General features: G+C 40.2%; 1 protein-coding gene across 1 annotated transcript in view; it reads left to right on the top strand.

Annotated features, from left to right (window-relative positions):
* NPC1L1 (NPC1 like intracellular cholesterol transporter 1) overlaps positions 1 to 19,521 on the top strand; it is a 40,798-nt gene extending 21,277 nt beyond the window's left edge. The window contains exons 13-19 of the mRNA XM_020984056.2: positions 2,693 to 2,807; positions 3,017 to 3,072; positions 5,776 to 5,926; positions 7,389 to 7,620; positions 11,243 to 11,356; positions 11,472 to 11,634; positions 16,715 to 19,521. Of these exons, the coding sequence (XP_020839715.1) occupies positions 2,693 to 2,807; positions 3,017 to 3,072; positions 5,776 to 5,926; positions 7,389 to 7,620; positions 11,243 to 11,356; positions 11,472 to 11,634; positions 16,715 to 16,926 (1,043 nt within the window). The 3' untranslated portion in view covers positions 16,927 to 19,521. The remainder of the gene's footprint in view (positions 1 to 2,692; positions 2,808 to 3,016; positions 3,073 to 5,775; positions 5,927 to 7,388; positions 7,621 to 11,242; positions 11,357 to 11,471; positions 11,635 to 16,714) is intronic.
* Positions 19,522 to 23,403: the final 3,882 nt, after the last annotated feature.

The following is a 23,403-nucleotide window of genomic DNA, read 5'->3' on the forward strand; positions in this document are numbered from 1 at the left end:
CTTTCCCTGATCTTTTTGGGATACAGACTTAATGATAGTATTGCTGGGTCAAAGGGTATACAGAATTCTATAACCCTTTGGGCATAGTTCCAAATTGTTCTCCAAAATAGTTGAACTAGTTTACAACTCTACTAACAGCGCATTAGTGTCCCGATTTTTCCACATCCTCTCTGGCATTTGTCACTTTCTCTTTCTGTCATGTTAGCCAATCTGATAATTGTTATGTGGTACTTCAGAGTTTTTTCTAAATTTGCGTTTCTCTAATCAGTAGTGATTTAGAGTTTTTTTTTAATATAAGTATGGATAGCTGTGATTTCTTCTTCTGAAAACTGCCTATTTTTATTCATATCCTCTGATTATTTATCAATTGTATAATAGCACATATTTTTATAAGTCTGGCTCAGTTCTCTATATATTTGAGAAATGAGGCCTTTATCAGAGAAACTCATGATAAACTTTTCCCCTCAGTTTCCTGCTTTTCTTCAAATTTTAGGTGCATTGGTTTTGTTTGTGTAAAACCTTTTAAATTTCATATAATCAAAATTATCCCATTATATTTTCCATGATCCTCTCTGTCTCTTGTTTGATAATAGACTCTTCCTTTATCCATAGATTTTACAAGTATATTTTTTCATGTTCTCCTGATTTAGTGATGATACTACCTTTTATGTCTAAATCATTTATCCAGGTTGACTTTATCTTGGTATACAGTGTAAGATGTTGGTCTTGGCCTAGTTTCTGCCAAACTGCTTTCTGGTTTTCCCAGCAATTTTGGTCAAATGTTGAGTTCTTACCTCAAAAATTTGGATCTTTGGATTTATCAAACTCTAGATTACTATGGTTACTTACTACTATGAATGGGTACCTAATTTATTCCACTGATCCACCAGTCTGTTTCTTAGTACCAGACTGTTTTGATGATTGCCACTTTGTAATATAGTTTGAATTCTAGTACTGCTAGACTGCCTTCATTCACATTTTTTTCACTGATTCCATTGATACTCTTTACCTTTTGTTCTTCCAGATGAATTTTGTTATTATTTTTTTCTAGAGCTACAAAATAATTATTCGGTAGTTCGGTATGGCACTGAATAAGCAGATTAATTTAGGTAGATTTCTCATTTTTATTATATTGGCTCAACCTATCCATGAGCAATTAATTAATACTCCTCCAGTTATTTAGATCTGTCTTCATTTGTGTGAAGAGTGTTTTGTAATTGTTTTCATATAGTTTCTGGTTTTTGTCTTAGCAGGTGGATTCCCAAGTATTTTATGTTGTCTGCAGTTATTTTAAATGGAATTTCTCTGTCTCTTTCTACTGGGTTTCATCAGTGTATATAGAAATACTGGTGATTTATGTGGTTGAAGGCAGCTTGGATTTCTATGTGGACAAAGTAAGGAGGCAACACATTGTAGTCATAAGGAACAGCCTGTTCAAAAGCATTAAGAGACAAGATGGAATGTTGAATATGAGAAACATGCTTGGCTCAAATGTAGAGTTTGTGAAGGAGAGTTATATGAAAAAAGCGTGGAAAAAGAGTTTGAAGCTGGGTGATAGAAGCCTTTAAAAACCAAACAGAACAATTTGTATTTTATCTTCAAGGAAAGGAGGAACCACTGGAATTTCTTGAGCCCAGGAATGATATGGTCAGATCCGTGCTTTAGGAATATTAATTTGGCAGTTTCATGGAAGATGGAATGGAAAGAAAAGATTTGAGGCAGGGACCAAGGGGGTGATGATGAAGTAGGGTGGTAGCCATATGAATAGAGAACAAGAGGTAGAGTCAACAAGTCTTGGCAATTGATTTGATGGAATTGTGTGCTGAAGAAGGAAAAGTTGAGGATGACTTTGAGGCTATGATATTGGGTGATTGGAAGAATTGTGGCGTCCTCAATAGGAATAAAAGAGTTAGGATAAAGGGAGTTTTTTGGGGGGGAGAGGGAGTAAGATAATGATTTTGGACATGTTGAGTTTGAGATGCCTAAGGGACATCCAGTTGGGGATTTCCTATAGCAGCTGACAGTGTAGGAGAAAGAGAGAAGAGGGCCCGAGAAAGAGCCATGGGGTACATTCATACGGAGGGGGCATGATATGGATGATGGTTTAGTCAATGAGACTAAGGAATAGTGAGATGGGTAGGAGGAGGACCAGGAGAGAGCAGTGTTACAAAAAGCTGGAGAGTATCCAGAAGAGGGCACCCAGGATAGGTGAAGGGCCCTGATGTTATGATGTGTGAAAATCGGGCACATTTAGCCTGGTGAAGAGAAGATGGAAGGAAGGAGAAGGGAACATGCTAGCTTTGTCCTAATATTTGAAGGACTGTTATGTTGCTCCAGAGGGCAGAACTAGAAGTGAGGTATGAAAGCTGTAAAGAGGTGAATTTAATCTTGATGTCAGGAAACCCTTAGCAATTAGAGGTATCTAAAAGGGGAATGGGCTGCCCCAATGGGTGGAGGTAGCTTCCCTATCCTTCAAGGTCTTTAAACACAGTCTGGAAGACCAGTTGTAAGGTATGTTATGGTGGGGCTTCTTTTTGGTTATGGTTTGGACCAGATGGATGCTAAAATCCCTTCTAATTCTCAAATAATACCTGTGATTCTGATTCTGTGAGAGGAGAGCACAGTAATTTAACAATGTCTGACGCAGCAAAGAGGTTAGGATAAGCATAAGAAAAGTCTTATCTCCCCACAGGTACCTTTACCTGCTTACAGAGGTGTGTAAGCACTGCCCGGCCCACAGAGGAGCAGTTCCACAACTACCTGCCTTGGTTTTTGGAGGACAAAGCCAATATCAAGTGCCCCAAGGGGTATGGCTCTAGCAGTGGGCTGGGGGCTGGAGGTGGGGCCTGCGCACCTGAATCTGGGAGAAGGTACAAGCTGGGCTGGAGCACTGGAGTGAGGTTAGCTGACAGGAGAGAGGTGGGGCATTGATTCACATTGAGATGTAGTCAGTCCCAGGGCAGGGAAGGAGGATTAGTTCCTCTGGGCAACTCTCATGGTAGTGTTCTCTCTACAGGGGCCTGGGAGCTTATGATGGTTCTGTGAACATTAGTGCAGATGGCGAGATCCTAGGTAAGAGTTTTAAAGAATCTCTGAAAAGAACAAAGCTGTTACAAATGGGAACTGGTCCTCAGGGTGACCGGAAGTCATAGGGCCTATGGTAGCTTTGAGTCTCAAACAAGACTACAGTTATACCTTCCACATCACAGGGGTTAGGGGCAAAGTGCTCCCACGATCTGGAAAATCTGTGTATCATTTTTTGGCCCTCCCTTTGTACCACAGAAGTCTGAATTACGGTATTAACAGAAAATATATTGATGTTATACAGTACTATACAAATATTTTATGCATTTCTGAGTTTCTAAACCTTTTCTGTGCTGTCTGTTGGCCTCTGCATGTCGTCTGCAGTTTCTGCAAAACTCTCCAAAAATTCCCACTTAATTTCTTATGCCAACCCCTGATATATCGAAGCCTCAATGGGGAAAGTTGTGAGGTAGCAGGGATAACTGTAATGTGAGTACCATATCCCCCTCCCCTCCCTTTGCTTCTTATGATTTATATCCTAGATCTTGAACTGGAAGGCACCTCAGAGCTCATCTAGTCCAATCCTGTCATTTTACGGATGAGGATATTAAGGCCCAGAAAAGTTGGTGACTTTCCTCTAAGTGGCAGAGCTGCCCTGCGGCTCCAAATTCTGAGCTCCATTGTACCACACCTCCACACATCCTCTTCCTTCTCCACGTCCTTAGTGAAGTTGTTTGCACCTGTTCGCTGCCCTTCCTTTCCCACATTGATTCTGTTCCTCAGGCCTGCTGTTCCAGCCTTCACAGCTCCTCCATGACCTGCCTTTTCTTCTCTTCCCACAACCAAATTCCTTACCAAAGTCCACCTGGACTCCTATTATAAAAGGATAACCATTGTGTTCGAGTTAGTTGGGCTTTCAGAGTCTCTGGAATCCATCCCCATTCATTTTTTTTTTGCTTTTAGGCAATTGGGGTTAAGTGACTTGCCCAGGGTCACACAGCTAGTACGCATCAAATGTTTGGTCTGAGGCCAGATTTGAACTCAGGTCCTCTTGACTTCAGGGCCGGTGCTCTATCCACTGCGCCACCTAGCTGCCCCTCCCCACTCATTTTTAAAGCTCAGAAATCGGAGGCTTAGAGTAGGAAGTGGTTTTTCTCAATGCAGTGGCAAGATGCTGGATTGGGAGTCAGAGGACCTGGGTTCAAATCCTAGCTCTACCCCTTACTACTTGTGTGACCTAAGGCAAATCACTTTGCCTTTAGGTTCCATATCTGCAAAATGAAGGGGGTTGTACCTCTAAGATCCCTTCCAGCTCTAAATCTATGCAATTGTGGGTAGAATCAGTCAACACGAATTTATTAAGCACTTGTTATGTACCAGACACTGAGCTAAGTGCTAAGGATACAAAAAAAAAAAGAAAAAAAAGGCAAAAGGGAGTCCCTGCTTTCAAGGAACTTAGAGATAGAGTGTTGGACTCTGAGACAGGAAGACCCCAGTTCAAATTTTGCCTCAGACACTTCAATCAATTAATCAATCAATATTTATTAAGTGCCTACTGTGTGCCAGGCTCTGTGCTAAATGCTGGAGATGTGAAAAGAGACAAAAGACAGTCCCTGCCCTCAAGGAATTTATTGTCTAATACACCTACTAGATGTGTGACCCTGAGTGAGTCACTGAACCTCCCTCAGCCTCAGTTTCTTCTTCTATAAAATGGGGAGAATAACAGCATCTACCTCAAAGGGTTGTTGTGAGGATCAAATGATATAATGTGTAAAGAGTTTTACAAGTCTTAAAACGCTATAAATGACAGCTATTATTATTATTTTGATCCTTCCCTCTAAGTGGTCCTTAGAGTCCTTTTTGCCCTTACCTCCTTCCTACTAAAAAAAAAAAATAACTCCCTGGTGCCTTTCTGGTGGCCAGTTTCTGATGTTATGTATAGTATTTTGTGAAGTGTCCTACGTCCTCTTTCCCTTCCCCTACTTTTAGCTTGAGTCCTTCCCTTCTGCTTCCTTTCAGCCCTTCATAACCTTTTATTATTCATTCTCCCTGTCCCCTGCCCTTGGAATGACCTTTTTTTCTAAGGATTTAAGCAACCTTTCCTCCCCTATTCAGAAAACTTCCATCAAAGTCCTTTCCTCTAGGGATTTCTCAGCTGCATCCCCATCTTTATTGCCAGGAATTAATGACATTTTAAACACTTACCTGGAGAATAACAGACTTGTGGGATGTTGGAACTGGGAGGATCTTTGAGGTCCTCCAGGAAAACCTCATTTTATTGATGAGGAAACTGATTCCCAGAAAGAAATGAAGGGATCTACCCAAGGTCATACCTATAAACAAAGCTGGGACTAGACCCCAAGTCTCTCTACTTCTAGTTTTATTTTCTTTCCACCATATTAACTTTTGTTCATTTGGGTCATCTCTTTAGAGTTAATGGAGTCAGAGGACCTGAGTTCAAATGTTCTCTCTGCCATTTGCCACCAATGTGACATTAGCTAAATTCCATAACCTCTTAGTTCCTTATCTATAAAATGAAGGAGTTGAACCATATGACCTCTACGGTCCCTTCCAGTTGTAAATCTATGATCCCATGATTATAAACTCTCAGAGGGTAAACTATTTCCTCATTGTTTGGTATAATGTTTATTCTATTTTGAATGCTTAATAAATTCTGATCTGTGAGATACTGACAGTCTTTCTTCCATCCTGCTCAATCTTTGTCCTTGGCTCTCTCTGGCTTTTATCCAGCTACCCGATTTATGGCTTACCAAACAGCCCTCAAGAATTCTCAGGAATACACAGGAGCTCTGCAGGCTGCCCGGGAGCTGGCAAAAAACATCACAACTGACCTGCGGAAAGTTCCAGGGACTGATCCTAACTTTGAGGTCTTCCCCTACACGTGAGAGCCAGGATGTGGGCAATGGACAAAGGTGGGATACAGGCAGTAGTTTTAGTAAAGGATACACCTAATAAGCGCTGTTGGCTGATACACCACATAGGCCAATGGCAAAAATGTGGGGAATTGGGGTAGGGATTAGGTATGTGAGAAAGGCAAAGAAGTATAACACAGAAAGCTGGACTTGGAGTAAGATTCGAGATAGAATTGATGCGGTTTAGAGGTTCAGGAGTCCTAGGACCCCAAAATCACAACATGCAAGTCCTGCCCGAAAGAATTCAACCCAAGCCTTCTTTCAGCCAAAGACAAGGTTTATTAGAATATCTGCCATATTAGGCAGACTCTTAAGGAGTTTGAACATTAGTAAACTATTGGCTAGATTATAAGAATCTGACCAGTGGCTAGATTTTAAGAATCAGAGCTGTGGCTAGATTATAAGAATCCCTGCAGTGGCTAGATTACAAGAATCCCAGACTCTTAATGGAGACAAGATGGACCTTATATACAGAAAGCCTGTGGGAAGGATCTAGGAGTGGTCAAGTAGTTTGGAAGGAGGGGCCTAAGGAGATCTGGATGGGAGTGACCTGTAAACTGGGGTGAACAGAACTTCTGGGACCTGGACAATGGAACCTAGCTAGGATTAAGTGTGGGAAATGGCCAGGGGCCATAGGGAGGTAAGACTTTGGAGAGGAGATTGGGTGTAGCCACAATGTAAGGCCAGTTGATGGGATTATAGCCTCAGGCGAACCCACCAGAGATCTGGCCATGTGGGAAAGTCCAGGGTTTTTCCTTTCTGGGGCCCAGATCCCAATCCCATCAGAATCTTGTCTTTGGAAATTTACCAACTGTGTGACCTTGCGTAAATCATTTAATTGCCCTTAGTTCCAGTTTCCTCATCTGGAAAATGGGGATAATGGTCATACCTTCCTCACAGGGTTTGTGGGAGGATCAAATGACCTAATCTATGTGAAGTGCTTTGTTATATTGTTATTGTTTGGTTGTTTTTCAGTCATTTCTGACTCTTTACAACCTCATTTGGGCTTCTTTTGGCAAAGACTGGAGTGGTTTGCCATTTCCTTCTCCAGTTCATTTTATAGATGAGAACACTGAGGCAAACAGGGTGAAGTGACTTGCACAGGGTCACACAGCTAGTAAATATCTGAGGCTTTAAACTCAGGAAGATGAGTCTTCCTGACTCCAGGCCCTGCACTACCTAGCTACTGCAAAAGTGTTTTGTAAACCTTAAAAAAGTGTTATATAAATGTTAGTTGTTATAGAAGAAAGAGGATTGAGGAAAATGAGGGGATATAGAGGTGTTTAGGGTGTCAGGAGGAAGGTATTAGGGGGAAGGAGGTGATGGAAAGCTACTCCTTCCGGCTTTTCCATCCTCAAGGCCCTGGAGAGAAGGTAAAGTTTTGAAAGAATCAACACTAGTCTCAACTGTCATTTCTTCCCTCTGTGGCAGAATCACCTTTGTGTTCTATGAACAGTACCTGACCATCGTCTCCGAGGGCCTACTCATTCTGTTCTACTGCCTCATACCCACATTTGCTGTCTGTTACCTCCTGCTTGGGATGGACCTCCGCTCTGGCTTCCTCAACCTCTTCTCCATCATCATGATCATTGTGGATACTGCAGGCTTCATGGCCTTGTGGGGCATCAGCTACAATGCTGTGTCCCTCATCAATCTGGTCACGGTAATTCTCTGAACAAGGCACAGGGTATTGTTGGGAGGAATTTACAGTTTCTATAAGAGGAACTGGGGAATTGAGCACCTTGGCTTTCTTCAAATCTCTCATGGTTTCTTTGCTCCTTTTAAGCTGTGACTGATTTTCTCTCTTTGTCTTCTTGTCATTTTCTTTTTTTAGGTCATATTGTCATTTTATTATATTGACATAGCTCAAACATGAATAATTAATAGATCTCCGATTATTTCAGATCTGCCTATTTTTGTAAAGATTGTTTTGTAGTTGTATTGATGTAGGTCCTGTATGTCTTGGTAGTCTATTACAATAGTCAAGGAAGATATTAATGAGATTAAATGGACACAGTGGGGTTGACAACAGGATAGGAAAGGAACTACCAACATCTTCTGTCTCCCTTAGATTGGACAGACTGCTTTATCATTAGTCCTTTAAAAATGTTGTTGGTCATTCTTTTGATCAGAAGTCTTAAGTCTTACAAAAAAATTTTTTTTTATTGTGTCATTCTATAGATTGTTCTCCTGGTTGTGTTCACTTCATTGCATTAGTTCATACTTTGCAGAATTCTTTGAAATAGTTTCATTAGTCATTTATTATAACACAATAGTATTTCATTACATTTATATATCATAATCACATATTCATAATCATATATCATAATTACATTCATATATCATTACATTCTTATATCATAATCTCTATTTGATAGATACCCTTTAATTTCCAGATCTTTTCTATTCTTTCTATTTAATCCTTCAGGATCAGAATGTTAGTTTTGACTTTAACTATTCCCATCCTAGTATTATTCTGCCTTATAACTATGCCTCCACTTCTCATCCCTGCCTATTTCTCTGTTGAGTTTGTATTTTTCTACACCTACCTTTGTTCATATGTGTATTTCACTCTCCTTTGTTTGGTCCAGATAAAAGTGACATTCACCTGATGCCCACTAGCTATCATCTTGCATGCTTTATACTCTTTTTCTTATGTAGCTCAATAGTGAAAAATACTAAATTCCACCCCATCTTCTTCATTTTCTATACTAGAATATATTCCTTTTACCCTCCCTTTCCTTTGTTCTCTCAAAGAACTGATCCACCCCCAGGTACTCTGTTTTTCTTATTTAACTCAATAAATTCTGAAGACATTAAGGATTTGAAGGGACATTTATTTTTTCTCTTCCTGTTATAATGTTAGCACTTCATCATCTTACAACTTTATCCAACTGTTCAAATAAATGTACCTTTTTAGTTTTCTCTATAGTGTTCTGCTTATATTTCAGGGTATCTTTTTTTTCCAATCAGCTTGAAAGTCCTGTATTTCATTAAAGATCCATTTTTTTTTCTCTATAGAATTATACTAAGCTTTTTAGGGAAAAAATTACTCTATCTTGTAATCCGATGCTTTTTTTGCCTTTTAGAATATTATATTCCAAGATCTCTTTTCTATAATAGAAATTGCCAGCTCTCAATAAAAACTTTAGGTATGATCTTGTGTGTGGTTCCTTGGTACTCTTTCTAGCTGCTTATTGTATATTTTCTTTGATGCAGAACTTCTGGATTTTGGCTATGATATTCCTTGGACTTTTCCTTTTGGGGTTTCTTTCAGGATATGACCAGTGGATTCTTTTTATTTTAATATTATCCTTTGTCTAACTGAACTGGTCAATTTTAATTTGTATTTTCTTGAAATCCGGTGTCCAGGTGTTTGTTTTTTTAATAGCTTGGTTTTTTTAAATAGCTTGTTATTTTATTAACTAACCAGTTTAGGAAGACCATTGCAATGATTTATTGAGGGAAACATAGAATTAGTGCCAGTATTACAATTCCCTTCAGCTACTTGTTAGTGTCTTTTTTTTTTTGGTGAGGTAATTAGGGTTAAGTGACTTGCCTCGGGTCACACAGCTATTAAATGTCAAGTGTCTGAAGCTGGATTTGAACTCAGGTCCTCCTGACTCCAAGGCCAGAGCTCTATCCACTGTACTACATAGCTGCCCCATACTTGTTAGTCTTAATATAGAGAACAGGAAGAGAAGGGCAGGGCAACGCAGGGTAGTCTCTTGAATACAACACAATGTTCAATAGGGCCTGGTTTAAGTAGAACTCCCTGGCTCCTAACTGCTTTCTTAATCCGCAGCTTTAAATGACATGTCTATAGTCTAGATAATCTTCATCTAGCTGTTTAAAAAGATGGGGGCTCTGTGGTTTCCATTTCTACCATCGTAACTCCCACTCCTTCCATTCCTCCAATTATCCATCTAGGATAAAACAGACTTGGGGAAAGAGAAACAAATAACCATGATAAAAAACCAAGTTGTAATATAGAGGAGGAAACATGGAAGTGGAAGAACTTATGAATTCAATTCTAGAAAAGTGTTAATGGGTTAGGGTATGAAAAATGATACTCAAGTTTTATACAAGCCCAAAGGACCATGTTCCTCCATGAACGTATGTCAAGGATTCTGGGCATAAGGACATTAACGCTATCTTCTACACTGGAAAATTTCCTAGATACTGAGACTGAACCCTTCTCTTGGACCCAGGTTGGTAATGGCTATTCCCAAACTCAGCCTGAAAGTGCTCTTTAAATATTGTGTCTTTAGCTCTTTTACTCTTCTAGCTGGAGGGCAGATAGGGGACCTTGGGGAATTATCTCCCTATGGGATATCAGTTTTCCCATCTTGTACAGGTTCCCATGAGCACATGCTACCATTTTCTTGTAAGTACATTTTAATTGCTGTTTTTAAAAAATGTAGTCACTTACCCATACCCTCTGTCTGTCTGTCCTCCCCATTGCTCTGCTCCCCCCAGTGAACTCTCCCTTTTGACAAACAAGTGTAGTTAAGTAAAATAAACACTTACTTTGTCTATGTATGAAAATAAATGCCTCATTTTTCACCTATAGTCCATCACCTCTCTGCCAAGAGGAAGGAAGTATATTTCACTGTCAGTCCTCTGGCATCAAGATAGGTCATGCATTGGATCATGGGATTATAGATTTAGAGCTGGAAGAGAGTTTAACTAAGAGGCTATCAAATCCAACTGTCTCATTTTAGAGATGGGGAAACTGACGCACAGAGAAGTTGCCCCAGGTCATTCAGCTAGTAAGTGTCCAAGGTGGGATTTGATCCAGGTCTTTCTGACTCAAAGTCTAGTATCTGGAACTCTGATATCTTTCAATGTTGCTTTCCTTTAAATTGCTGCAGTCTTCCTCTTAGTTCTGCCTACTTCATTCTGTACCTATTCAAACAAGTTTTCTCAAGTTTCTGAACTTTTTTTTTTTGCTTTTTGATGAGGCAATCGGGGTTAAGTGACTTGCCTAGGTTCACACAGCTAGTAAGTGTCATGTGTCTGAGGCCAGATTTGAACTCATGTCCTCCTGACTCCAAGGCCGGAGCTCTATCTACCATGCCACCTAACTGCCCCAAGTTTCTGAACTCATGATTGCTATTGTGCTTTTTACAGTACAATAACATTCCATTACTTCATATGTTCTAGTTTGTTTGGTCATCCTCTGATCGATAGATATCTACTTTGTTTCCAATTTTTTCCCTTTTCCCATTTCCCATTTCCCATCTATGTTCCCCTAGATAACTGCTCTTCTTTTTTAACTTCAGGCTGTGGGTATCTCAGTGGAGTTTGTTTCCCACATTACCCACTCCTTTGCCATCAGTATGAAGCCCACTCGACTGGAGAGGGCCAAAGAAGCCACCACCATTATGGGCAGTGCGGTAAGTAAAGCCCTGGCTAGGTATGGGCCCTTCAGAATTTGCTCAATGGGCCCAGTTAGCCCTATCAAGGGGTCCTTTCCCCAGCTCTGACTGTGCCATCTTGGTGATTTTGTAGGTCTTTGCTGGAGTGGCCATGACCAATCTGCCTGGCATCATCATTCTGGTCTTTTCCAAGTCCCAACTCATCCAGATCTTCTTCTTTCGCCTCAACCTCCTCATCACCATCTTTGGCATGCTGCATGGTCTCATCTTTCTGCCTGTGCTCCTCAGCTATTTTGGTAAGGTCCCAAAGACTGTACTTCTCAGAGGCCCCTACAGTTTGTCTTTATAGAGTTTCAGAATGTGTGCCCCAGAGAGAGAGTGCATATGCAGGTGCTGCCAGTGAGGGCTGGCTTGCCAAAGGGGTCCACTTACACCTGCCTGATTCTTCTAAAGGAAGGAAGGAGGTATAGGGTAGACTGAGATGTGGGCTAGAAGAAGACGGAGAAAGTGTTTCTTGGAGGAATAGTGACACATTATTGTAAGCATAACATCTCCAGGCTGGGCTATGCTTGCAAACTTTTCAAACTCCAGTTTGTTCATCTATAAAATAGAGTTAGTAATGCTCTTACTACCTACCCCACATGGCTGGGAGGCATTGTGGGGAAAGTGTTTTGCAGGCCTTAATGTGATTTCTTTTGTTGATGATGATGGTGATAGTAATTATTTTCATTACTGTATGATAGATAGCTGGCCTGGGTTCAAGTCCTGCCTCTGATACATAGTAGTTGGGTGACCTAGGCAAGTTCTTTAACTTCTCCCTAGTCCAGACCACTCTCTAAGGCCCTAAGTTACAGGTGGTATTGATCTGAATTGTGGAGAGAGCTCTTATTTATTTATTTATTTGTTTGTTTGTTTATTTAATTTTTTTTTATTTATTCATGTGGACTTACCACATAAAGTCACAGATCTATGAACATTTATATTTACTTTGGGACTATGAGGCAGAAGCTCAGTATAAATTTATATACACACATATATTTGTGGATACATATATGTATATATGTGAACATATGTACACGCACACACATATATACATGGTCCAGACCTATACCTATGTATATATAACAACTAGGTCCCAATTAGTGTGAAGAATGAATCCCCCCAAAGGAGTCACATTATTCGACTCTACACTGCATATTTCCATTGGGCTGGAACAAATAGGCACATTTTATATAATTGCAACATTGAATGGTGTAAATTTGAATACATGTGACCCCTTTGGGGGATTCATTATTTGTACTAATTGGGACTTAGTTTTGTGTGTGTGTGTAAAGAGGGAATATAAAGGGAATGGTAAGTCTCTGACCAAACTGAAGTTACTCAATGACCCTGATAAGGTTATAGGGCAAGAGTCATTGTCAGTCCCTGATTAAATTGAAAAAGTTACCCAAATATGTGTGAGACTCCCAAGGTTCCCCCAAATTCATTGGGCACATAATAATACTGATAATAGTTAGCATTTATATAGTACTTTAAGGTTTGCAAGGAACTTTACATATGTTTTCTCATTTGATCTTCATAACAACCTTGCAAGATAGGTGTTATTTTTATCCCCATTTTACAGATGAGGAAACTGAGCCAGTTTCCTGAGAGAGGTCAAGAGACTTGCCCATGGTTGCATAGCTGGTAATTAATTGTATGAGTGGGACAGCTAGGTGGTTCAGTATATGGAGTGTACAGCCTGGGGTGAAGAAGATTCATCTTCCTGAGTTCAAATCTGGTCTCAGACACTAGCTGTGTGACCCTGGGCAAGTCAGTTAACCTTGTTTGGCAAACCATTCTTTGCCATTTTCTTTCTTTTTTGTTGAATCATTTCAGTTGTGTCTGACTCTTCATGACCCCATTTGGGGTTTTCTTCGTAAAGACAGTGGAGAGGTTTGCCACTTTTTTTCCAGCTCATTTTACATATGAGGAAACTGAAGCAAACAGGGTTAAGTGACTTGTCCAAGGTCACATGGCTATTATGTGTCTGAGGTCAAATTTGAACTCAGGAAGAAGAGTCTTCCTGACTCTAGGCCCTACACACTATCTACTGCACCACCAAGCTGCCTGTATTTTTTTTGCCAAGAAAGCCCCAAATGGGTCACAAAGAATTGGACATGACTGAGACGACTGACTGCTCAACAAAAACTGTCTGAGGCATAACTTGAACTTGATTCTTCTTGACTCCAAGTCCAGCACTCTATGCTACCCAGCTGCCCAAAATGACTTGAGGCTGATTGAAAATAAACCCCTTAACTCAGAAATGTTCCCAAATATTTGGGGCTCCCCAAAAGGGATGACACACCTTGCTGATAGAAAATCAACCCCTCAGACTCTAAATAAGCCCCCAAAATAGAACCGGTGACATCTATACATTGCTACTATATATGAAGTTTGTGTATATATACAGGGTGTCTCAAGTCTCAATACAGTTTAAAACTTTAATAGCTTAACATATATGTATCTGTTCATTGCTACACTGACATGTAGCCTCAGGACTAAGTGGTTCCCACAGCTCAGCACATAGTGCTGTTGGGCATAACAGGAGTCTGAGACCCCAAGTTGCCTTTGGAGTCTTCCAGGGCCTTCCTTACCAGGGGATACGGGAAAGACTAACAAAGTCTGGTCCACCTATCAGTTCAGAGATGAACAAAAATATCCAAATATTTTGCTCACTTTGGGGAAATTCCTACCAAGTCTCCCAGAGAAACTCTTCAGAAGTCACTGAAACTGTGGAGGGACCTGAAATTGCTATCTTTCTTCCCTCTGAACTAGGTTGGACCAGACTTTGGGGGAGGAAGGATAGGGAGGTTACAAGTCTAGAGGCAAACTCAGGGTGATTTGTAAACTTCTGAATCCTGTAGCATGCAGCCAGAGGCCTTAGCAGAGCTGATGGGCACTATTAGGCTCAGCATGAATCTAGAATTTCCAGCACCCAGATGTAACTCCCTCCCCCTTGGTACCTGTAGAGAATCCTGGGCCCTCGAGCCTCTTCCAGGCTTAGATGGGAGAAAGTACTGAATCTGTTCTCCTAGGGATGGAAATGCAGTTGGCTTCAAGGAGATGTTTTCAGAATCACTTAGGAAGAAAGGTCCTTCTGGGTCAGCTAGGTCACGCAGTAGATAAAGCACTGGACCTGGAGTCAGGAGGATTTGAGTTCAAATTTGGCCGCAGACACATAACACTTACTAGCTGTGTGACTCTAGGCAAGTCACTTAACCCCAAATGCCTCACCGAAAAACAAAACAAACCAAAAAAAAGGTCCTAGAAAGTCCGAATGGGAAGGGGATATTCTGAGCACTAATTGGAACATTTTAAGCTGCTTTCTCTCCAGAAACCGTATGCTAGCAACTGTGATTTAACTCTCTCACTGAGGAAGATAAGTCATAGTTCTATATAATGGCAGTTTGAACGACTTAAGTTTTTTTGGAGGAGTAGCATAATTACAAAGAAGCCCCAATTGGGTTGTGACAGAATGAGAGCTATTTCATGTTATTACCTTGCTCAAAAAGCTTCAATGGCTCCTTACTATCCCAAGGATAAAATACCAAATTCTGGTATTTAAAGCCTTTCAGTTTAGTTCCCATTTATCTTTTTGCCCTGATTTCATATAATTTCACATCACAGCCAAACTGGTCTAGCTCATGTTTCCATATACATTTGATTTCTCACCTTCCTGCCTTTGCCCAAGCTGACTTCCAACCTTGGAATGCTGCCTTTCTTCATTTCTACCTCTTGGAATCCTTAGCTTTTCCATTCAAGGCTCAGCTCAAGTCCTTCTTCCTACATGAGACTTTTCCTTAATCTCCCAGTATCTTCTGCCACAAAAGTACTTTAGGTTTATTTTTTTATTTATTTTGTGTTGACTTATCTGTGTAAAAGTTATTTCTCCTATGAAGAAGGTAAGCTCATTGAGGCCAATGACTATTTCGGTTTTTTTGTCTTTCAATTCCTGGAGCCTATCCCATTGCCTGGCACAAAGAAAGTGTTTACCATATGCTTATTCAGTTGATATAAGTGGAGGCATACAGTACTTCTTTCTACCCACGTATTATTCATTTTCCCCCTGCCTTTGTGATGAAATTACTAGGTCTTGCTTATCAATCAAAGGAGAGGAGTCCTAAAAAAGACAGGAACTTTGAATTCATTCACCAAACATTTATTAATCACCTATTGTGTGGTAAGTGCTGAGGATATAAAGACAAAGCCGTAAATAGTCCATCCTGACTGGAAACAGATAAGTAAATACAGAGTGATATGTTTGGGAATGTATGTGCCAGGAAAGGCCTAATGTAGGAGGTGGCCCTTGAGCTGAACTTTGAAGGCAGCTGGGGACTCTGAGGAGCAGAGGTAGGAAGGAGGGCATTCTAGTACCCAGGAACAATCTGGGCAAATGCTTAGGAGCAGGAGAGGGCATAGTAAGTGGGCCAGCTTGTATGGAAGTAGAATGGATAAGTACGAGTTACATGCACCAAGCCTGGAATGACAGACTACAGCCATCTTGGGAGGGGCTTCAAATGCCAGACAGAGGAGTTTGTATTGTATCCTCAGTGCAATAGGCTAAGATACTAAATGCTTCTCCCTGCATAAGGAATTTGGTCAGGTGTTAATGGAGTGGAAACAATGACCAGGATGAGCTCCATTTCTCCTAGTTAGGGATGTTGAAGCAACCCATCTGATCATTTTTTTTAAGGCAATTGGGGTTAAGTTACTTGCCCAGGGTCACACAGCTAGTAAGTGCAGTGTTTGGTCTGAGGCCTGATTTGAACTGTGCCACCTAGCTGCTCTCACCATTTCTTTGAGAAAAATACACTTTATAGGGGCAGCTAGGTGGTGCAATGTATAGAGCACCAGCCCTGAAGTCAGGAGGACCTGAGTTCAAATCTGGCCTCAGACACGTAACAACTCACTAACTAGGTGACTGTGGGCAAGTCACTTAACCCTATGCCTGTCAAAAAAATACATTTTATTGATATATTTTGTTTTGGATAACCAACATTTAGCTTGTTTTCATTATTTTGTTGTTTCCTGGTTCTGTTTTTTTTCCTTGTTATTTCAGTTTGCCTCAGTTCACATAAATCTTTTATTTGTTCGCTCTTCCAGTTAGAGAGTGTGAACTTTTTGAGGGCAGGGACTCTATTACTTAACACAGAACTTGGCCCATGAATAACAGAACTTGGCCCTGAATAAATGCTTTTTTCATTCATTCATTTCCCATGGTTCTCTGGATTTATATTCATTTCTTAAAACATAGTGATATTCTTACAACAGAGTAATATTCTATTATATTTGCAAATTGACTGTTTCTTCTTGTCTTCTCATTGTCTCTCTTAGGGCCAGATGTCAAACCGATTCTGGTGCTGGCACAACAGAAAACAGAAGAGAAGACCATGGCAAGCCAGGCAGACGCTTCCAAGGCAGCTTTTTGCTCAGAGTCTCCTCCTTCATTCTATCCTAATCTGAACTCCTATACTAACTGGAGTTTTGAGGCTGATGTGACTAAAGTTCCCAATGACACCAAAGCACAAGAGCTAACATCTCTCTGATGGCACCAAGAGCTGTCTAGTCCATGGTTCTGTCATTCAGAACTGAGGCATCTCACTGAATCACAGAATCACAGAATTTCAGCTGGAAAGACTTCAGCGTCCAGAAAGCCTAAGCGGTACCTAGGTAGGAATCCTCCAGACTCAACAAGAGGTCATCCAGTCTATGCTTGACTTGAAGAATGCCAATGAGAGGGAAACTGCTACTGCAGGAAGCATACCTTCGTACTTTTCCATCACACTGATTCTTAGGAAGTTTTTACTTACTTCTTTCTAATACCTGCCCTGCTGTATCTTTCACTCACTACTCCTAGTTTTTCCATTTTGCAGTAACCAGAAAACAAGTTTAATCTCGCTTCCACATCATGGCCCTTCAAATACTGGGAGACAGCTATTATACCACCTTAAAGTGTCTTCAGTCCCTTCAACTGATCCCCATATGGAATGGTCTCCTGTCCCCTTACACCTTTGCTCATTCTTCTCAAGATACTCCACAGATTGTCAATATCCTTCCTAAAAGTTGGTGCTTAGAACTGAACACAATAGTCCAGATAAATTGTGCACTGAATACAATGGAACCACCTTTCTTTCTGCATCTTTCCTAAGGCAACCAAATATCATGCTACTTTTTTTTTTTTGCTATCCTGCATGGTTGACTTATATTGAGCTTGTAGTCCACTAAAACCCCCAGATCTTTTTCATAGGAACTAATGCCCTCCCCAATCCTGTATTTGCACAGTTGATTTTTTTAAACCTACACGTAGAGCATTTCCAAGGACATGATCTCTCTGTGATGTGGTTTCCTGATCCCAGGGAAGGTTCTAGGCTCCTTGAGAGGGCTCTTCTTTACCAGCATGCTCATAAGAGGTTGATAATGGGTTAAACTTCACTGTATGTGACCTGTCCTATGGTCATGGGACTATATTTCAACAGGTTCTCTTGTAATAACAAGTTTCCAAATATTCTTATTGGGTATCTTTCAGGGTACAGGATATACTCTCCATTATTTGGATCATAAGATTAAGCACGGAAGTCATCTAGTACAACCCTTATTTATACAGGTCAGGAAATTGTGGCCCAGAGAAGTCAGTGATTTTCCCAAGGTCACACAGCTAATAAGAAAGCTTAGATTCAAACCCAAATCCTCTAATTCCAGACGCAGTGCTCTTCTATTACAGTGACAAGTACCTATTCTATCTCTGGAGTTATCCAGTTATCTCCTTCAATTGCTCTCATTCTATGAGGGAAAGAAGCTCTGATAAGCATAATTAGCCTAATCATGTGCTAATGCCCATTTTCAACAAAAGTAGTAGTATATAGAGTGTAGGGAAAATTGGAACAGAAGCGAGGAGAGGATCAAAGATTTGGGATCAGAGAACAGGAAGTAGGTTGTCAGTGTGCAGAGCAAATGTTCCAAAGAAGTAATCCTTTAATGAATCCTCTACCTGGACACTGGATTGTACCTTGGTTATCAACTCATAGAATCATAAAACTGCAGAATCTCAAGAGCTGAAAGAGAATTTGGCAGACACAGTCAAACCTATATCAGAAAAAGGAATCTTCTCTACAATATACCCAATAAGTTGTCACCCAGTCTCTCTTTTCCTGAAAACTTCAATGAAGTTCTGCCAGCCAGCACAGACTGGGTCCCACCAAACCAGAAGCAGGCCTCAGGGTGCCACCGAATCAGTGGCACCAGTGATGGTTTACAGACCTCTTAGCCCACATACAGTAAGAGGATCAGACAACTGGTCAGAAGGAAATTTACAGGTGTCCCTTTGCTGGCGTTAGGGGCAGGTTGCATTGCCTATATTTGGGTCTGCATTACAGTCTTGGATCTCAGTTCCAGTGTAAGGAGGAACACTAGCATTGCACAGCTTTATGACTGCAGGGTAGCAGGGACCCTGGTCATAGTTCCAGGGTTAAAAGGGGTGCTTGTGGTTGTTCACAAACCGGTGCAGAGTGCACAGGAGTAGTAAGCACACCTCTCCCTAGATCATTCCACCTTGAAAGAGCCAAAAACTTACGTGTTCCCAGGATTACCTCTAAAAACAGCTGCACAAAACCCCTGAAATTTGGAATAGTGCCCCCTCCACTTGGGAAACAGAGCCCCGCTTTAGCATAGAGTTAAAAGTCAAGAAATAGGCTGGAAAATGAGCAAACAATAGAAAGAAATTATGACCATAGAAAATTACTGTGGTAACAAGGAAGATCAAAACACACTCAGAAGAAAACAATAAAGTCAAAATTCCTACAAGCAAAGCCTTAAAGAAAACTATAAATTGGTCTCAGGCCATGGAAGAGCTCAAAAGGATTTTAAAAATCAAGTAAGAGAGGTAGCCAAATTCCAGACCTCCCAGATCAAGGAGAAAATATTGTAAGAAGCCAAAAGGAGACAATTAAAATATCATGGAGCCACAGTCAGGATAACACAAGATTTAGCAGCTTCTACATTAAAGGATTGGAGGGCTTGGAATATGATATTCCAGAGGGTAAAAGAGCTAGGATTACCACCAAGAATCACCTACTCAGCAAAACAGAGTATAATACTTCAGGGGGAAAATGGATATTCAATGAAATAAAGGATTTTCAAACATTCCCGATGGAAAGACCAGAGCTGAATAGAAAACTTGACTTTTAAATACAAGACTCAAGAGAAGCATAAAAAGGTAAACAGGAAAGAGAAATCATAAGGGATTTGATAAGGTTAAACTGTTTATATTCCTACATTGGGAAAATGATATTTATAACTCCTAAATACTTTCTTATTATTAAGGCAGTTAGAAAGAGTATATATAGACAAAAAGCAGAGGTGTTTGAATGAGATGGTATGATTATCTAAAAAAAAAATAAAATTAAAGGATGAGAAAGAATGCACTGGGAGAAGGAGAAAGGAAGAGGTACAATGGGATAAATTATCTGACACAAAAGAAGCCTGAAAAATGATTTTATTGTGGATGGGGAAATTGGGGGAAGTGGGTGGGGGAGCACATGAACCTTACTCTCATCAGAATTGGTTCCAAGAGGGAATAATATACACTCAGTCGGGTGTAGAAATCTATCTTACCATACAGGAAAGTAGAAGAGAAGGGGATAAGGGGGTGGGGCTGATAGAAGGGAGGGCAGTTTGGGGGAAGTAAAAGTCAGAAGCAAAACACTTTCCAAAGCTATCTACAGTCATATAAAAATGCTCTAAATAACTATTGATGAGAGAAATGCAAATTAGAACTTTGAACTACTACCTTACACCTGTCAGATTGGCTAATATGACAGAAAAGGAAGATGACAAATGTTGGAGGGGATGTGGGAAAATTAAAACACTAATGCACTATTGGTGAAGTTGTATATTGATTCATCCTTTCTGGAGAACAATTTGGAGCTATGCCCAAAGAGCTATAAAACTATGCATACCCTTTCACCAAGCAATACCACCACTAGGTTTGTATTCCAAAGAGATGATAAGACAAAAAGGAAAAGAACCTATGTGTACAAAAATATTTATAGCAGCTCTTTCAGTGGTGGCAAAGAACTGGAAATTGAGGGGATGTCCATTAATTGGGTAATGGCTGAACAAGTTGTTGTATATGATAGTGATGGAATACTGTTGTGCTTTAAGAAATGATGAGAAGGATGCTCTCAGAAAAACATGGAAAGACTTACATGAACTGATACAAAGTGAAATGAGAAGAACCAGGAGAACATTATATACAGTAACAGCAATATTGTATAATAACCCCCTTTGAATAATTGCTATTCTCAGCAATACAATTATCTAAGACAATTCTGTAGGACTTATGATGAAAAGTCTATCCATCTCAAAAGAAAGAATTGTAGAGCTTGAATGCAGATCAAAAATACTTTTTCTTTACTTTGTTTTTCTTGGGGTTTTTTTGTCTGCATTTTTTTTTTCACAGAATGACTTATGTGGAAATGTGTTTTTCATGACTACATATGTATAACCTATGTCAAATTGCTTGCATTCTCAATGGGGGGGAGGGGAAGGAAGGAGAGAATTTAGAACTCCAAATTTGAAAAGTATGTTAAAATTGTTTTTACACATAATTGGGAAAAATAAAATATTAAATAAGAAAAATGTAACCCAAGATTACATTAGCATTTTTGGCTACCATGTCAAGTTATTGACCTATACTAAGTCTGAAATCCACTAAGATTCCCCAGATCATATTAGGACAAATTTCTACTTAACTATGCCTCCTGGATCCTATACTTGTGAAGCTGATTTCTTGGTCCCATGTAAGACTTTCCATTTATCTTTTTTGAATTTCATCTCTTTACATTCAGACCAGCATTTAAGCCTAAGACACTCAGGATTATTTGTGGCATGTGGACCTACTGATACCTCCTCTGGGAAGAATGGCCGTTGTCTTTTCCTATGTATCAAGAACGTACCCCTAAAGTACTTGGTGCAGAACAGTAGATTTCCTTCTGGCTGAAACATTGGTTCTAATCAGAACTTTCTAGACACCCTGGGAAGAACTTGATAAGAATGAAAATTATGTAAATTAGAAATGGCTCTAGTACTGTTCTGAACATTCTGTCAATATTCAATGAATGCCTGGAAAACAAAATGGTCCTAGTCAGTTCAGTCCAGTAGAATGTAATCTCTTTAGGGGCAAAGTGCTCATTTTTATCTTTTTATTTCCAGCAAAATGGCTGGCCCATGGTAGCTGTCTATCGAATATTTGTTGAATTGTATTTTGCATCACTTATTACATTTTTGCTGTTTACCTGGTACATGCCCATCTCCTGTTTAGCTCTCAATTCACATGTCATTTCTCCACGAACCAGCTCTGCCCGCCAGCCCTGGAAGACCACTGACTCCTTGAGCCATACTGTTTTAGCCACAGGAAGGATTGTGATAATGATGTGATGACTGTGGGCATCTCCTTTCTGGGGCTTCAATAGACTATGTAGGCTAATGGGGTGCTTCTATGTTCCCCATAGGAGGCTGTCTAATGTGTTTCCACTGAAATATGTTAACCTCCCATTGAATCAGCAGACTGTAAGGTCCTCAGTAGAATATAATGTCCTTGAGGGCAAAAATTGTTTTGTTTTTGTAATTTTATCTCCAGAGTTTAGGTGATATGCTGCACAAAGTAGGCAATCATTAAAAGTTTGCCCAACTTAACTGCATTTTACATTTAAGAACGCATTAGGAAATTAAAATTATGTAAACTAGAAATGGATCACTGTGCTGTGCATACCATCCGTGCTTACTAAATGTCTGAAAGATGGAATGGTCCTCATCAGTCTAGTCCAGTAGAATGTAAGCTCTTTAAGGCGAGGGACTGCTTATTTTTAGCTTTATATCTCCCCTTTCTAGCAAAATGCCTGGCACATAGTAGATGTGTAATGAATGTCTGTTGAATTGAATTTTGCATCAGTCAGGGAATTGATCCTACTAAGTGAATTCAAACACAAACAATGCTTGGCTGGCTGACTATTCTATGTTCCAAAACAGACTTCAGTGGAAATCATAGACACCCTTGCAGCATCAGAAGTGTGTATTTCCTCTCCATATGTGTGAAGCGGCCAGACCTGTTCTCTATGTGTGTATCCTTCTGTTCTTGTACTCTGGTCCTATATGTGTTCTATACTGAGAGGCAGCATGGTATAATGGATAGGGCACTAAACGTGTAGTCAGGAAGAGCTGGGTTCAAATACAGCCTCAGATTTTTACTATTCGTGTGACTCTAGGAGTTACTTAACAGCTCTGTGCTTTAGTTTCTTCATTTGGAAAATGAAAGAGTTGGACTGAATGACTTCTAAGTTTATTTTTCAACTCAAATTCTCTGATTCTCCGATCCCATCTGTGTGATCTTAAGATATCTCTACGTTTGTCCACTCAGCGATGGTGTGTATATTTGTGGCAGAGTATGCTCCAGTTTTGAGGAGGTGAAAGAAATTCCATTACTACTTTTCTTATTAAGTAGTCATGAAATACTTTTGTTTTGAACTAGTTGTGTATTCTTGCTGACTACTAAGATGAAACACTTTGGGAGAGGCTCACAAGCCATGGTTTTGATTGGATTCAGACCCCACAGCATACCTTGAAATTCAGCTTTTCTGGGGGCCCACATGCAATAAGGAAAGGTGCCCTCTGATGCTACATATCTCATGGGAGGGTGGAAAACTGGTCAGTAGTTAGGGGTGGTGGGAAGGCACACAGATAACATTGTGATGTATTATTGAGGTAGTAGAGGGACAGTTGTAGCTATCTTTTAGGGGCCAGAGATCCTGTGAGAAGAAAGTCATAAATACTTTTTTGCCTTATTCAAACCCTGATCCCCCAACTTTCACAGTGAATTAGAGTACAGCTAAGTCAGAATGGGGAAAGGGTACATCTTCCAAGGGTGTGGAATTGTTGACCACTAAGGTCTTTTCCAACTCTAAAATCTCATGGTTCTTATTTTTAACTTCGCTTGATGGTCAAGCAGAAGCCTAGGAAAGGTGAGCTGA

Source organism: Phascolarctos cinereus, unplaced genomic scaffold (genome assembly GCF_003287225.1).
Source record: "Phascolarctos cinereus isolate Bilbo 61053 unplaced genomic scaffold, phaCin_HiC Scaffold_2;HRSCAF=192, whole genome shotgun sequence".
NCBI classification, from domain to species: Eukaryota; Metazoa; Chordata; class Mammalia; order Diprotodontia; family Phascolarctidae; genus Phascolarctos; species Phascolarctos cinereus.